Below are 15413 nucleotides of genomic sequence, written 5' to 3' on the forward strand. Positions count from 1 at the left end.
TGCTATGGAGATGTTTAAAGCCTTTATGGCCAACCAGAACGAGAGAAGAGATGAGATTCCACCTCAATCAAATAGACAGAACAATTCTGAGTCCTCAAGAGTGAATGAATTTTTGAAGTTGAGTCCTCCAGTGTTCCATGGTTCTATAGTTGATGAAGATCCAATGTTGTGGCTGGAGGGTGTCAAGAAAGCCCTCCGAGTGATGAAAGCATTTGATGATGAAGCTGTGGAGCTGGCTGCTTACCAGCTTAGAGATGTGGCCGGCGCTTGGTTTGAGATGTGGGAAAAGGAAAGAGATGAAGATGATGGTCCGCCTACTTGGGAAGAATTTGAAGAGGCCTTCATGGCTAACTTTATCCCAGAAGAGGATAGGGAAGCTAAGGCTACAGAGTTCGAACAGCTCAAGCAAGGGAATAAAAGTGTGCAAGAGTACTACATGGAATTCATAAGGTTAGCTAAGCATGCTCCTCACATGGTTAAGACAGAAAAAGCAAAGATTCGCAGGTTTGTTGGCGGTTTAGCTTACCACATTAAGGATACGACATCAGCTGCAGCAGTAGGGATGACAGTCTTCTCCTCTGTTGTGGGGTTTGCCAAGCACTTAGAAAAAGACAGACAACAAAGGAGAGAAGAAAAAGAGCATAACAAGAAAGCTCGGACAACGGGCAGGTTTAATGGTACATCCAGTGGAGGTGGAAGGGATTCCTCTAATAAGGAGTCGTTAGCACCAGCTCAGTCCGGTCATCAGTCAGGTGGTGGGTCTTCCCTCAGACGTACTCAGAGAAATGGAAATCAGTCTCGCCAGAATCAGAATTCTAGGACATCATCCTCACATAGCCAGAGTCATGCTGAGCAACATTCACACCAACAAGGTCTTTGTGGAACATGTAAGCGGCAACATTCAGGTCAGTGCAAGCTCGGGTTTCATGGTTGCTACCATTGTGGAGACATTGGTCATATAAAGGCCAACTGCCCAAAGTTGCGACGTAATTTCAGTGGTGGATCAACTCGTCCTTCTAGTTCCTCAGCTACTGCAGTTGCACCACCTCAGGCTCGTGGTTCTCATAATCAGACCGAGCATGGAGCAGGCAGAGGTGTAGACCGAGTTACTCAGGGAGGGGGACAACCCTGTTTATTTGCTACACTTGATCGTCAGAGTGCAGAGGCACTGCAGAAGTTATTACAGGTATACTTTTAGTCTGCTCACATAATGCTTATGCCATAATGGATCCAGGTTCAACGTTTTCATATGTGACTCCATACTTTGCAATTAACCTCGGACTAGAACCTGAACAACTTAGTGAGCCATTCCTAGTATCTACTCCAGTTGGCGAGTCAGTGAAAGTCACCAGAGTCTATAGAGGTTGTATAGTTTCAGTCCAAGGTCGCAACACCAAAGCCGATCTCATAGAGTTAGAAATGGTGGATTTTGATGTGATCATGGGTATGGATTGGTTGTCTTCCTGCTATGCCATGTTAGATTGTCATGCCAAGATAGTCAGGTTCCAATTTCCAAATGAAGAAGTCTTAGAGTGGAAGGGTAGTTCAGCATCGCTTGTAGGTAAGTTTATTTCTTACCTTAAGGCACAACGAATGATCGGTAAGGGGTGTCTCGCCTATTTGGCTCACATCATTAATCCAGAATCAGAACCACCAGCTCTTCAGTCAGTGCCAGTTGTTAGAGAATTTCCAGAAGTTTTCCCAGATGACCTTCCCGGACTTCCTCCCGAAAGAATCATAGACTTCGGCATTGATCTCATGCCAGGCACTCAGCCCATATCTATACCTCCTTATAGGATGGCTCCAGCAGAACTTAATGAGTTGAGAGAACAGTTGAAAGACCTTCTTGACAAGGGCTTCATCAGACCGAGTGTTTCACCGTGGGGTGCCCCGGTCCTGTTTGTCAAGAAGAAAGATGGGTCTCTCAGAATGTGTGTCGACTATCGGCAGTTGAATAAAGTTACCATTAAGAACAAGTACCCACTGCCAAGAATTGATGATTTATTTGATCAACTTCAGGGTGCAAAGTACTTTTCAAAAATAGACTTGAGGTCGGGGTACCATCAGTTGAGAATCAGAAAAGAGGATATATCTAAAACAGCCTTTAGAACTCGCTACGGGCACTATGAATTTCTAGTGATGTCCTTCGGGTTGACAAATGCTCCAGCTGCATTCATGGACCTCATGAACAGAGTTTTCAAGCCATTCCTGGATACCTTTATTATTGTGTTTATAGACGATATTTTGGTGTACTCTAAGAGCAAGGAAGATCATGCAGAACACCTCAGAATAGCCTTGCAGACCTTGAAGGAGAATGAGCTTTATGCCAAGTTTTCAAAATGTGAGTTCTGGTTGCAGTCAGTGGCATTCTTAGGCCACGTGGTATCTAGTGAAGGAATAAAAGTAGACCCTCAGAAGACAGAAGCAGTCAAGAACTGGCCTAGGCCGACAACGCCAACCGAAATCAGGAGTTTCTTGGGGTTAGCTGGCTACTATAGAAGGTTTGTGGAGGGGTTTTCCTCACTTGCAGCTCCATTAACTAAGTTGACTCAGAAAGCAGTTAAGTTCCAATGGTCAGACGCTTGTGAGCAGAGTTTTCAAGAGTTAAAGAAGAGGTTGACCACTGCACCTGTGGTAACCTTGCCGACAGGTTCGGGTGGGTTCACAGTGTATTGTGATGCCTCCAGAGTGGGCCTTGGTTGTGTTCTTATGCAAAATGGAAAAGTTATTGCTTATGCTTCCAGGCAGTTAAAGAATCATGAAAAGAACTACCCCACACACGACTTGGAGCTTGCAGCAGTGGTGTTTGCATTAAAAATATGGCGACACTACCTTTATGGCGAGCATTCTGAAGTGTTTACAGATCACAAAAGCTTCCAGTACATTTTCAAGCAAAAAGAACTAAATTTGAGACAGAGAAGGTGGCTCGAGCTATTGAAATATTATGACATCAATATCCTTTATCACCCGGGCAAAGCTAATGTGGTAGCAGATGCACTTAGTAGGAAGTCAATGGGTGTCTTGGCCCATCTTGCAGTACAAAGGCGATCTTTGGGTCGAGAAATTCAAAAACTAGCAAATGATGGAATTAGATTGGATGAGACCGAAGAAGGAGATATAACTGCTTATGCCTTAGCGCAATCCTCCCTTGTTGCGCATGTTAAGGCTAAGCAAGACGAAGATCCGTACTTAATGAAATTAAAAGAAGGAGTTAGAAGCAAAGAAATCACTGCTTTCACTCTAGAAAGTGACGGAGTTTTGAAGTTGAATGATCGGTTATGTGTGCCTGATGTAGATGGTCTTAGGAAGGCCATAATGGAGGAAGCTCACAGTTGGAGGTACTCTATCCACCCAGGTGCTACCAAAATGTATCTAGATTTGAAAGAGTTGTATTGGTGGAAAGGCATGAAGAAACAAGTAGCAGATCATGTGGCTAAATGTTTAAATTGCCAGCAAGTCAAAGCCGAGCATCAGAGGCCTGGTGCCTAGCTCAAGACATAGAGATACCACAGTGGAAGTGGGAGATGATTAATATGGACTTCGTAGTAGGTCTACCTCGCACATACCGTAAACATGATTCAATTTGGGTTATTGTAGACCGACTGACAAAGTCCGCGCATTTCCTACCAGTAAAGGCGACAGATTCCGCAGAGTAGTATGCGCAGTTGTACATCAAAGAAATAGTCCGATTGCATGGTACTCCAGTTTCAATCATATCTGACAGAGGCCCTCAGTTCACGGCGCATTTTTGGCAGGCATTTCAGAAAAGATTAGGTACCAAGGTCAATTTAAGCACCGCTTTTCATCCACAGACCGATGGCCAGGCAGAAAGGACCATTCAGACTCTCGAAGATATGTTGCGTGCTAATTGGGATGATCACTTGCCACTTATAGAATTTGCTTACAATAACAGCTATCAAGCCAGCATTGGCATGGCTCCTTATGAAGCGTTGTATGGGCGGAGCTGTAGGTCTCCAGTGGGTTGGTTTGAACCAGCAGAGGTGCCGTTGATTGGTCCAGAGTTTGTTTGTGAGGCCTTGGAGAAAGTTCAGCTAATTAGAGAAAGACTTAAAGCGGCTCAAAGTCGTCAAAAGTCTTATTCTGACAAGAGGTATCGTGAGTTAGAGTTCATGGTTGGTGATAAGGTATTTTTGAAAGTTTCACCAGCGAAAGGAGTTATGAGGTTTGGTAAGAAAGGGAAACTTAGCCCTAGATTTAACGGACCTTATGAAATTCTAGAAAAGAAAGGAAACGTGGCTTATAAGCTAGCGCTACCCGTTGAGTTGTCCTCTATTCATCCTGTCTTTCATGTGTCTATGCTTAGAAAGTACATTCATGACGAGTCGCATATAATACCTGCCGATACCATAGAAAATAAAGAAGGTTTGACTTATGAAGAGGTACCTATAGTAATTCTCGATAGGCAAGTAAGAAAGTTGAGAACAAAAGATATAGCATCGGTAAAAGTTTTGTGGAGTAATCATGATTCAAAAGAAGCTACGTGGGAGGTCGAGGAAGATATGAGAAAGAAATATCCATATTTATTTGAGGAAAAAGGTATGTGAACCTAAGTTTGATTTTATATTTATATTTCATTTATTAAATACAAGTTAGCAAGTGTTTCTGTCCTTCCTAGATTATACTTAGTTGTTATAGTAATTTAATTTATGCCGTAGTATATTTAATTCATTAAAGTGATCTACTTGTGCTAGAGTTGTTGTGCTCTAGATCCTTGTTAGTAATTGTGGTACCTCCTTGCCGGAGTGTGAGTAATTAATTTATGAGCTGCGTATGGTGCCTATGAAGCCTGTTATGGTATATTTGGTTGTTGTTGGTGTAGTTGTGGTATTTGTGACAGGGATATTTTTTGGATAGTCCAATTTACAAGGGAAACTCTGCCGAAATATTTAAAAATTTAGGGAGTTAGCCAAAGTTTTGAGTCCCTTGTAAAAGTGAGTAGTGCTAAGAAAACTTAAGAGGTTCAAGGACCTAAGGAATGATTGTTAGCTTAAGAGTAAGGNCATACAGCCTTGTATTTCTCCGTAGTTGACTCACTTACCGTCATCTCACGACACTCTCTTATACTGTAGATTTTTACAGCCCTAATTAGGCGAGCTTTATCGGGGAAATAAATGCCCTTTGTAAGAACAGCTGGTCTAGACTCATCCCACATCGCTGACTGTAATTCATCATCATCCCTTGTGAGGGCATCGACGTTAGGCATACTTGGCAAATTATCAAGGTAGGGAATATTTCGCTCATGAAATGGCACGTGGGACTCGTACACTCTTGGTCTAGCGGGAGGTGGAGGAACATGCTCCCTGTTCAGCTCAGGTTCAACATTCAATTCCTCCTCCTCATCATCACCCTCATCATGGAAGGGTGTGTCATCCCCAGACTCATCTGCATTGTTGTCATAATCACTATCATCCTCCTGACTCTGCGCATCTGCCAAATCACGAGTAAATACTTCGTCTATGGGCAACTGTGTGAGGTCAGGAGCTTCGAGAAGCTCGTTTTCACTGCACAAAAAGAACAAAAAGATAAGTTACCCAAAACTCAGGAAAAATACTTTAGATATAGCTATATCACTTTACTTACAAATCGTATTGTCTTGACGTTTCATGATGGATATTTTCATGTTGGTGATGACTCCCGGATGGACCACCGTGGTCCAATACTCCAGAACTACGCATATTCCAACTAGGGGCGGGGTCATAACTTGTAAAATTCATATCCGGACAGTACCCCCTATGAAAAATATGAGTGTTAATACAAATCCAATTAAAACATAAAAAAAACATCGCTAAAGCGTAGTAAAATTGAAGTTTACCAGTCGTCTTGTTGATTATATAAAGTGGAAAAATTATTTTGTGGCTGCTCATTCGCCGGTGGTGACAAGTTTAAATCAAGGCAAGCTCTTTCATCAGCAATCTGTCCGGCAAAAACTGCTCCAGAATAACCACCCGATGACTGGGGGTTATCCCTGCTATGCACGCCCTCATTACTGGGAACGTCTTCCACCTTGACGTACATTTCCAATAATTTTATTACAATAAATTCCCTGTATTCATCCGGAATCCGCAAAAAATCTCTAAGAGTTTCATCATCCTCGATGTTAAACTCAGAATAATAAGCAAACCCCTGCGGAGTCACTGAATACGAAAATCTAACGGTTACTTTAAGGTTAACCGAACACCTCCGCTCACTCATTTTTTTACGTAACAACGATACCAATGTATCGTACTCCATAGTAAGCGGCAATTTAACATGACACTGTGGAGGTGAGCTATACCTCACAGAATTATTCTCCACCACAACCTCACCCCCCAATACAGTGAAACCCTTATTTTTGGCACTTCAGACATTGTAAAAAAATGATTGATAAGGAGAAGAGAGAAGTATGAACGTATGTTTGAAGTTAAGTATTGAATGAATTTTCATAAAATTGAAACGCCTATAAATAAGGCAAGTCCGAGCTTGGGGTGTAGAATTTTTTAAAGAAATTCGCAGTACAATACTACGTTTTATGTATTTGAATTATTGTTATGTCAGTTAATTATTATTGGTGGGGCCAAAAATCAGTAAAATCAGTCTACTTCGCAGTATAATACCGCGATTTACAGAAATCCTTCAGAACTAGGCCCAATTAATTTGTAGTTCGCAGTACTATACTGCGTTTAGGTAATTCGCAGTATAGTACTGCGAATTGCGTAAAAAAAACTTTTTTTTTAATGATTCGCAGTATTATACAACGAATTACTTTAACGACCAAATTTTCGTTAAAGTAATTCGCAGTATAATAATGCGAATTATCTATTTGTATAACTTTTTTTTTTTAACATTAAAAAAATATTTTTTGTCCAAAAAAGCATCATTTAAATTTCGGGCTCAAGAAAAAGGCATGTTTCTTTCCTAGGCCGACATAATTAGTCTCTTACCCTATTGACCAAGGCTGACAGGATTTCATTTAATTCACAGTCAATGTTATAATTACTGCAACAGAAATCTCAATTATTAAGGTAACTGGCTGTTACTTTTATCATGTATGCTATCTCGTTTTTTAAACTTTTTTTTAGTTATATATATATATATATAACTAAGCGATCGGGTTATATATATATATATATACATGATAAGCGATCGGGTTATATATATATATATGTTTTTTCATTGAGTCTTTTTAGTTTAAGGATCGGGTGAACGACTATCAGAATTTTTTACTCTTTTTTTTTTTTTTTTTTTTTTTTCTGTTCTTAGTTTAGTTTGTTTTTGTCTTTCTTTTTCTTCAATAATTTTTTTTTTCCAGGACGATAAAATAACGAGAGTTGAAGTGTTGAACTCATACAGTTTGTCTGAAATATATTCTTTTCACCTTTTCTGCTATTTGAAAATAGATTTTCTCATAATATTTCTAAAGTTTTAGCAATATTTTTTCAATAGCTTTAACATAAAGGAAATAATCAATGAATTAAATTGTCAGTAATTAAATTTATTTGATTAATATTTGAATCTTACAATGGGTGTTAAATAAAGTTTAACGGAAGAATTTCGAAATTGAACTGAGGAGTGCAGTTACGTATTTTAGTAGAATAATTCGTAATTTATTATTGTAATATTAATTCGGATATTTCGAAGGGAAATTTTCATAAAGCACTATCTTTTAGTAGTAATTAGGCATCTATAGATACCATTTGCTATATTACGGATTATAGATACCTTTTCTGTGGTTATAAGATGTATTTGATGTATTTAAGCTATTGTATTCATGAATACAATAGCAAAAATAGGCGTGAATCAGGGAAGTCCAGCTAATCAGTTGTACTCGAGTGTATTCGACTGTATTCATGGAGTGAAACATGGGATTACAGTTGGACAGATTATTGTATTCGACAGTATTCACGGCGTGAAATAGGGGATTATACTGTTTTTAAAACGGAAAGTGAATCAATTAACATAATAGACTCCTAATATAACTCAACAAACTCAATTATAACACACAAATTTTATATTTTCAGTTATAAAATAAGATTCTCAACCGAAAAATACCCAAAAAATATAGCAATCTTTAGAGAAATTATATAATACATCTGAATACATAAATTATATTAATTAAAAAAAATATATGAATTCATTCATGGCATATAGCGAGACATTAAATAAAATAAAATACATAGAATACAGCGGGATACATTGAAATACAATGAAAAAAAAGACAGTGAATACAATGAAATACATGAAAATCATTGAAATATATTAACAGAAAATCAAGTTGCTTAGCCCCAAACGCCGTTGTCTTTGTTCAAGAACAAACCCTAATTTCCGACGAATCCGCCGTTCACCGGAAGCCGGTAGTGAAAACGCGCCGCCTTGATCCAGCGATGGTGTCGGAGCCGAGGTCACTTCCTGAGCAGAAGCAACCGCCGATAAGACTGCCACAATGGCAAAACAACATAAAATTAAAATCATATCTTAGAATCAAGGTCATGAAGACGGATCTTAGATATACCGTGTCCCTTTATCTTTAATTGATTTTGCAAACGGTTAAAGTAGATCTGTAAAAAATAGGAAAAACATAGTAGATCTTATACATGAGGGGGTTAAGAAATTTTGTTACCTCGTTAAAGCAAGAGAAAATCGTAACTTAAAGCTTTCATTATTGAATAGCGTATCAAAGTAGAGAGAGAAAGAAAATAGTGTAACTGAATAGCATATTTAGTGGCTTAGGTTAGAAGGTAATCAAAATTAAATATTTTGCTATAAACATTAAAAGGTATCTATAAAATATAATTTTTTTAAATGGTATTTATTTAAAATAAATAAGGTGTTAGCCTTTGCTATAGGAGGTAAAAATTCCTATTTGGAATTAAGTCCATAATAGGAATCCTCGTTAATTAAATACTGTGGTCCCTGCTGTGCCCGAATAATTATGAATTAAATGGAATTATATTTCTTGGTGAAAAAGGAGGACCCAACAGGTTTATGAAAAAGTTTTAAACCCTAAAAACTTGTGGCTATATAAAGAGGTTCTATTCTATAAGGAGGCCATGGTTTTTACTACACGATTTTCCTAAGAGAAATTCGCCCACACGAATTTCGCTAATGCCGGGCATTATTCGGGTCACACAGTAGAAAACTGTAGAATTGGAGGACAGGCTCGTGAACGATTTCGCTCTTGCTTGGAGGCTCTTTTCGCATCGCGATCACGCTTCAAGAGATAAGTATCGATTTTATATTTGATTAAAATCTGTGATTATGTGTTGTCTATATTATATGCAAGTGATTCTGACTTTTTGCTTCCGCTGTTCATACATGTTTTCTATCATATATAACACAGAGATTGTTATCAATGGAATGATAATACATGCATTGTTAATTTAAATCACGAATTCGTTGTTATATGTGTACATGTACAGAAATTTAGTTTAAAAGAAATTTAGTTCAAAATTATTAGAATTCTTACTATATAAAAATTTCATGGTTATAATTTAGGTACTGTTGTCCAATTTTTTTTAAAACATACATTTCTTATTTTGTCTTATATTGACTTAAACTAAATTTTTATTATTTTTCTTTTGGCAAGCAGGAAGTCAAATGAAACTAAAGGTTACTTTTTTTCTCTCAAGACTTATTGAGTTTTGCTTCAATCATCATATATGGTAAGTCTGAATTGCTGAATTGCAGAGTATGAATATATTTTTTACAAAAATATTTCAAATATTATCTATGAAGCTGCTCTAGTGTACCATGTTCTTCCTCTGTCTGAATTCAGGTCATTAATCATAATACAGTAGGAAGTAATATTTCATAAAAATAATACTATAAGTACCATTTTGATATAATAAAGCTCTGTCCAATTCAGGGAAACGAAATAGTTTGACCGATGGACCTTTTTCGATTAATTAAAAGAGTTGCATATAGGTATTATAATTGATCGGTACACCCTCCGGACAAGCACCGTCCGACGAAAAAATAAGATAGGAGTAAGATCAACGTACATACTCCCTTCCTCAGACTTCACATGTAAAATTACATAAAAAGGCTGATTTGGAAGAAGTTTGTTGTGAAATTAAAAATGTATTTAGACATAATTTTGGGGTAAATTTTGATATTTTATAAAGTCCTTTTTTAATTTTTTTTCCTGGTAAAAAATCCCAAATAATCATTATTTGCCCAAAAAGAGGTCTTAAACTGTATTTGGGATTTGAAGTTTTGGTTTTCAAATTCTCTTAAAAACTAGATTAATTCTATAAGCAAACACATATTTGAGTATTTTATTTTATTTTGGAAAAAAACTTCCTAAATATATGGCCAAACGCCCGCTAAATATGAATTGAGACGAAAACCTTATAAAGCTCCTATCCCGATCTGCCTACTCATATGGAGGACAGATGCAAAAGAGTAATAAATGCATTAAGTAGGCGTTTGGACATAAGAATTGTAAAATTCGAAAAAATAGTGAAAAAATTTTTCAAGTGAAAATGATATTTTAAATTTAGAGTTGTGTTTGGACATAAATTTCAGTTTGGGTTATTTTTGAAGTTTTGTGAGTGATTTGATTTTTCAATTTTTCGAAAAATTCCAAAATACATCTTCAAGTGAAAATTAAAAATTTTATGAACAAACATTGATTTCGAAAAAAGATGAAATTTTTCTAAAAAAATCTTCCATCAAATTTTATGTCCAAACGAGCACTAAATTTCAATTCAATTTAATACTATGAGAGCAAGTCCCTTGAGTAGAGTCTGTAGTACGGCGATGAGTTGTTTAAAAAAGAAGAGGTGTTTCCCCTTGGGTAGGCACAAGCAAAAGGTAGAAAGTACAAGAAAAGTGGGTAGAAAACTGCAGCTTACAGAGTGTCAATTGCCATCAAATTTTTCTTATGGACGTTTTAGGCCTGGGTTCAAGTCCTTGTCTCTGTCTACTTGGCCACTTATTCTTTATTGCACTTTCTTTTGTGCCGTATACTTTGGGGCAAAAACCCATGTTTCATTTTCTTAATTAAACTTAATTCGGTTTGCTTCTCAATTCAAGAATCTTTATAATTCGGCAGGCATTTATATTATTATACACTCTTAAATAATGCGGCATGATTTTTTTAATTACTTAATTTGGTTTGATTCTCAATTAAAGAACCCCCTTAAGTAGGCATTTATGTTAGTACACTCCAAAATAATGCCGCAGCTGTCAATAGACCTTTGTCCTTTTCATTGTGAGCAGTAATTACATTTTTCCACAAATAAAAAAGGAATGAATGACAACAGAAATTTATAGTTACATGTGGAATTTTTTTTACTTTTAAGGTAATCTTATTTCGTAAATATTTTAACACGTAGAACTTAAACTCAAATATAAGAAGAGTACCTGGAGGTCATACAAGTAATTGGAACTCAGTACTTGAATATTAAGATTGATAAATAAAGTTCCTTTTTAACAAATATAGAACCTCTACTTAAATTTTGTCATTTTACTTGTGAGGAATAATGGAATCACATCCTAAGATTTCAGTAACCCCATGTATAAATTTGTTTAAAATTCGCTATCAAAATTAAAAAAAATTGACTCTTGAAATTCAAGCTTCACACCTGTATAAATTTTGTTTCAAGTTCGCGATCAAATTTAAGAAATTTGACTCTTGAAATACAAGAGCATAGGAAGTAGTTACTAGTTTTGATCGCTTTGCCTTTCTACCAAAGAAATGAAACATACTGCACTACTAGCAGACATTGCTTATCCTAACATAAACTAATTTAATACTGGGTACGGCACAAAAAGAAATACATGCACCAACTTCAAATGCAAGATAAATGGCTTCAACTTACCCTCATAATCATTCACTAAATTAACATACAAAACTCGAAACAAAAGAAATTCTACTGTTCAGAACTAAGCTGACTATCAGTGGAAGACGACCATCCGAACAGCAAACTACCATAACACAATCTTTTAAGTTAAAACTTGCCCATTTTAGAACCCTAATTACATACATATAATTATCACCAGCCCTCTCACTTTATCTACAGGTTTCAGCTTTGATTTCTCTAATACTATCATACCTTCTAGCCAAAAAGAGTTTTGATTACTTTCCATTTTCATCACATAACACTACAAGCATTTGGATTCTCATCACTAAAGAGTTGTGGGGCATGAACTGATACAGGGTATGGATTTTGAAACTGGTCAGCTGGATAAACCGGCCCGTACATATACGGGTATGGATACGCAAATTGGACCGGTTGCTGCATTTGCTGCATTATTTGCATCCCATTACCTACATTACCTATTATCATCTCTCCGCCACCAATGCCGCCTCCTTCCTCACCCTTCCCCTTCCCTTCGCCACCGCCTCTCTTTCCTTTGCCTGCGCCTTTTCCTTTTTCACCACCACCACCACCATTGTCACCGCCTTTCTCTTTCTTCTCTCCGCCTTCCTTCTTCGCCGGAACAATTTCAACTTCCTTTTTCAGGTGCTTCTTCAGCGTCTCGGCCAAATCCTTCACGTCCATTGATCCTGTCACAGTCACCAAATCCTTCTGTTTGTCTATTTTCATCTCCTTGTACCCTGCAATTACAAAACATGCATCAATTTTCCGATATACCATTCACAAATATATCCCCAAAAATTCAATAAGCCAAATATAAAGTCATGATTGTGTATACTTCAAATCTAACCTTTGAATTTAGTGACAATTTTGTAGATCTTCTGAATACATCCTTGACAATGGAGATGCACCTTCAGCACAGCCGTGGTAATCGGAGGCTGTAGAACAAATTGCAATGTTAATCCTAATTAAAAATGCTTAATGACTAATTAAATGAATAATAATAATAACAAATCTCAGAATATTCCATAAGTAATTTCTAATTATCACTCGTCAGTTTGACTAATCATGCGCTAGGAGCGCCGTAACTGATATAGTACGTGAGAGGCACGTAATTATTTGAAAATTGAAATACTGATTCTTTTATTATTATTATTATTATTATTATTATTATTATTATTATTTGAATGAAATACAGTGATGTGAAATGGCGAAGAAACAAACTGACTGCAACAAATGCGCTAATACAGGAAGAAACCGCTAACATACGCATGTGAAATTTGGGCACATGATTTAACCGCTTATTCCGGAGACAAATGAATCAAAATAATGTCGATTACTGGGAATTGAAAGAACAATGGAGAATGAATAAGACACCAGAAAATGCTAAACTGCGCCAGATGCACCAATAGGACAAAACAAAATCAGAGTAACAATTATAGTGGCGCATAAAAGTAACAGTGGAGTCAGTAATTTTACAGTACCTCTTTCTCTTTGCTTTTCTTGTTGTCTTCTCCTCCTCCTTTGTTTTCCTTTGGATCCTTGTTTTCCTTGTTCTGCTTCTTCTTTTCTTCGGCTGCGCCGCCGCCGCCGCCATCTTTTCCCTTGCCGTCTTTCTTTGGTACCGGCGAAACCAGTTCAACATGCTTGTGTGTTTTCTGCTCCACTTTTTCTCTCAGCATCACCGGATCAACTTTTCCGATTACCGTTAACTTGTTCGAATCAGCATCGCACTGAACCTTCTCCACACCTAAGTTAAGGAATAAAGTAAGAATATATGAGTCAACAGCAACCCTAAAAAAATTGAAAAGCACAAAGGCAAGGGAGGCGCTTTTCCCTTTAACTTTTTGCTTAGAGTTACACAGTTCCCAAACTCGAAGAATAAGCAGTTAGTAGTGATTCCTAACTGCTAATTTGTGTGGAATTAAAGTCAAATGCAAAAACAGTGAAACAGAGCACTATAGAAAACGAAGAAAAACAAAATAGCAAACACAAATTCTTGAAAAATGTGTAAATTTTAAAAATGATCTAGCGGAATACGTCATTATAGATAACATACCTTCGAAACTTCGAATTGCTTTGACAACTTTGGAGACACAGCCATCACAATGAAAATCTGATTTCAGAACCACAGTTAAGTTCCCATCGTTCTTCCCTCCTCCTCCTCCTTCATTCTTCTGAAGTTCTCCGCTCTTCTTCTTCTCTCCTCCTTCATTCTTCTTGCTCTTCTTCTACAAATTAAAACCGAAATACCAAAACAATGAGTCAAATAATAAGAAGAGAGAGAGAGAATAACTACCGAAATGCCATAGAATCAGTTTGCGATTCTTACCTCGCCCATTATGATATCTTTGGAACTCTCTAGAGAATGAAATATGGAAACAGAATGGAAACTGAAAGGCGGAGTTAATTTATAATGGGAGGGGAAAGAGTGGAAGAAGGGTAGTTGTATGTGCGCGAGAGAAGTGGAGAGTGGACCGTGTGGTACGGTGAGCTGTCATGGGAATGTGTGAGATGTTATGATGTCGTAAGCATACATGCATGTTATGTTATGATGATACTTTATGCATGGTGGAAAAAATTCATAGGGGTAATACAGGAATTAGGAAATGCTTATAAATTTTATGATTGATCGTGCAAAAAGTATTTACACAGATAACATATCTATAAATAAATTCTGAAATGAGTTTAAATTTGTGATTAATATGTAGAAAAGGTATTTACGCAATTGATTTAGTTAAGGTAATTAAATAAATACTCTTATCTATTATAAACATTGATAATTTAATTAAAATAGTAATTAATAAATTGCACCGATAGAAGAAAAAAATTACATTGTCAATTTTTTTTTTTGGGTAATTAAATTTTTATTAATCACCAGAATATTTACAAGAACTGAACCATAGCACGACTACATCACAGTCTGCTATCTAATTATGCGACTAAGAAACGCTTTCTACTAGAACTAAGTAAATACAAAACTGCTGAATCATTTCTTCAATTCTAGTAGGTGCACGGATATTACACACATATGCAATTTCCCTTACCAATTGTTCTACACTCCTTGATCTCTTTTCAAATCTGCGTTGATTCCTTTCGATCCATATTGTATGCACCCATTCTGTATATGCCATCTTGAATACCTGAGCTTTCTGTGATTTACCCTTTGCTTTTTGAATGATCCAATTCTCCAGTTGTTCCCATTGTTCTGAAGCTAGGAACCTTCATCCATTTTAGCACCCCTTCCCAGACTTTGACAGAATAAGGACAATCCATGAAGATATGATTTCTCGTTTCACTTTGACTATTGCACAGCTTGCATTCATGATCCACACTTACTCCCCAGGAAGCAATTCTATCCACAGTCAGAAGTCTGCCCTGCATCTGTAGCCATACTGTAAATTGCGCTTTTGGCCGAGCATTATTTCCAAACCTCAATGTTTTCCATGAAATTTTCTCATTGTTTCCCATTAACTGAAGATATATTTGCTTAGTTAAACTACCAGCAGTGTTGTATTGAACCAGTGGCAATGTATTTCTTGCCTCGAACAATTTCCTTACCATCCACCCAGCCTGTTGAGGAATAGCCAT

The 15413-nt window shown here is 36.9% G+C and overlaps 2 protein-coding genes across 2 annotated transcripts; both read right to left on the bottom strand.

Annotated features, from left to right (window-relative positions):
• Positions 1 to 11791: 11791 nt before the first annotated feature.
• LOC109209244 (heavy metal-associated isoprenylated plant protein 3-like) lies at positions 11792 to 14258 on the bottom strand. Its single transcript, XM_019372472.1, has 5 exons — positions 14155 to 14258; positions 13882 to 14053; positions 13307 to 13572; positions 12673 to 12760; positions 11792 to 12562 (listed from the first exon to the last, which is right to left on the bottom strand). Exons 1-5 carry the CDS (start codon positions 14161 to 14163, stop codon positions 12096 to 12098), a joined length of 1002 nt encoding a protein of 333 aa, XP_019228017.1. The 5' UTR covers positions 14164 to 14258; the 3' UTR covers positions 11792 to 12095.
• A 723-nt stretch (positions 14259 to 14981) lies between these two features.
• LOC109209249 lies at positions 14982 to 15413 on the bottom strand. The gene has a single exon (XM_019372478.1). The coding sequence runs from the start codon at positions 15411 to 15413 to the stop codon at positions 14982 to 14984; it is 432 nt and encodes a 143-aa protein (XP_019228023.1).

Source organism: Nicotiana attenuata, unplaced genomic scaffold (assembly GCF_001879085.1).
Source record: "Nicotiana attenuata strain UT unplaced genomic scaffold, NIATTr2, whole genome shotgun sequence".
Lineage (NCBI taxonomy): Eukaryota > Viridiplantae > Streptophyta > Magnoliopsida > Solanales > Solanaceae > Nicotiana > Nicotiana attenuata.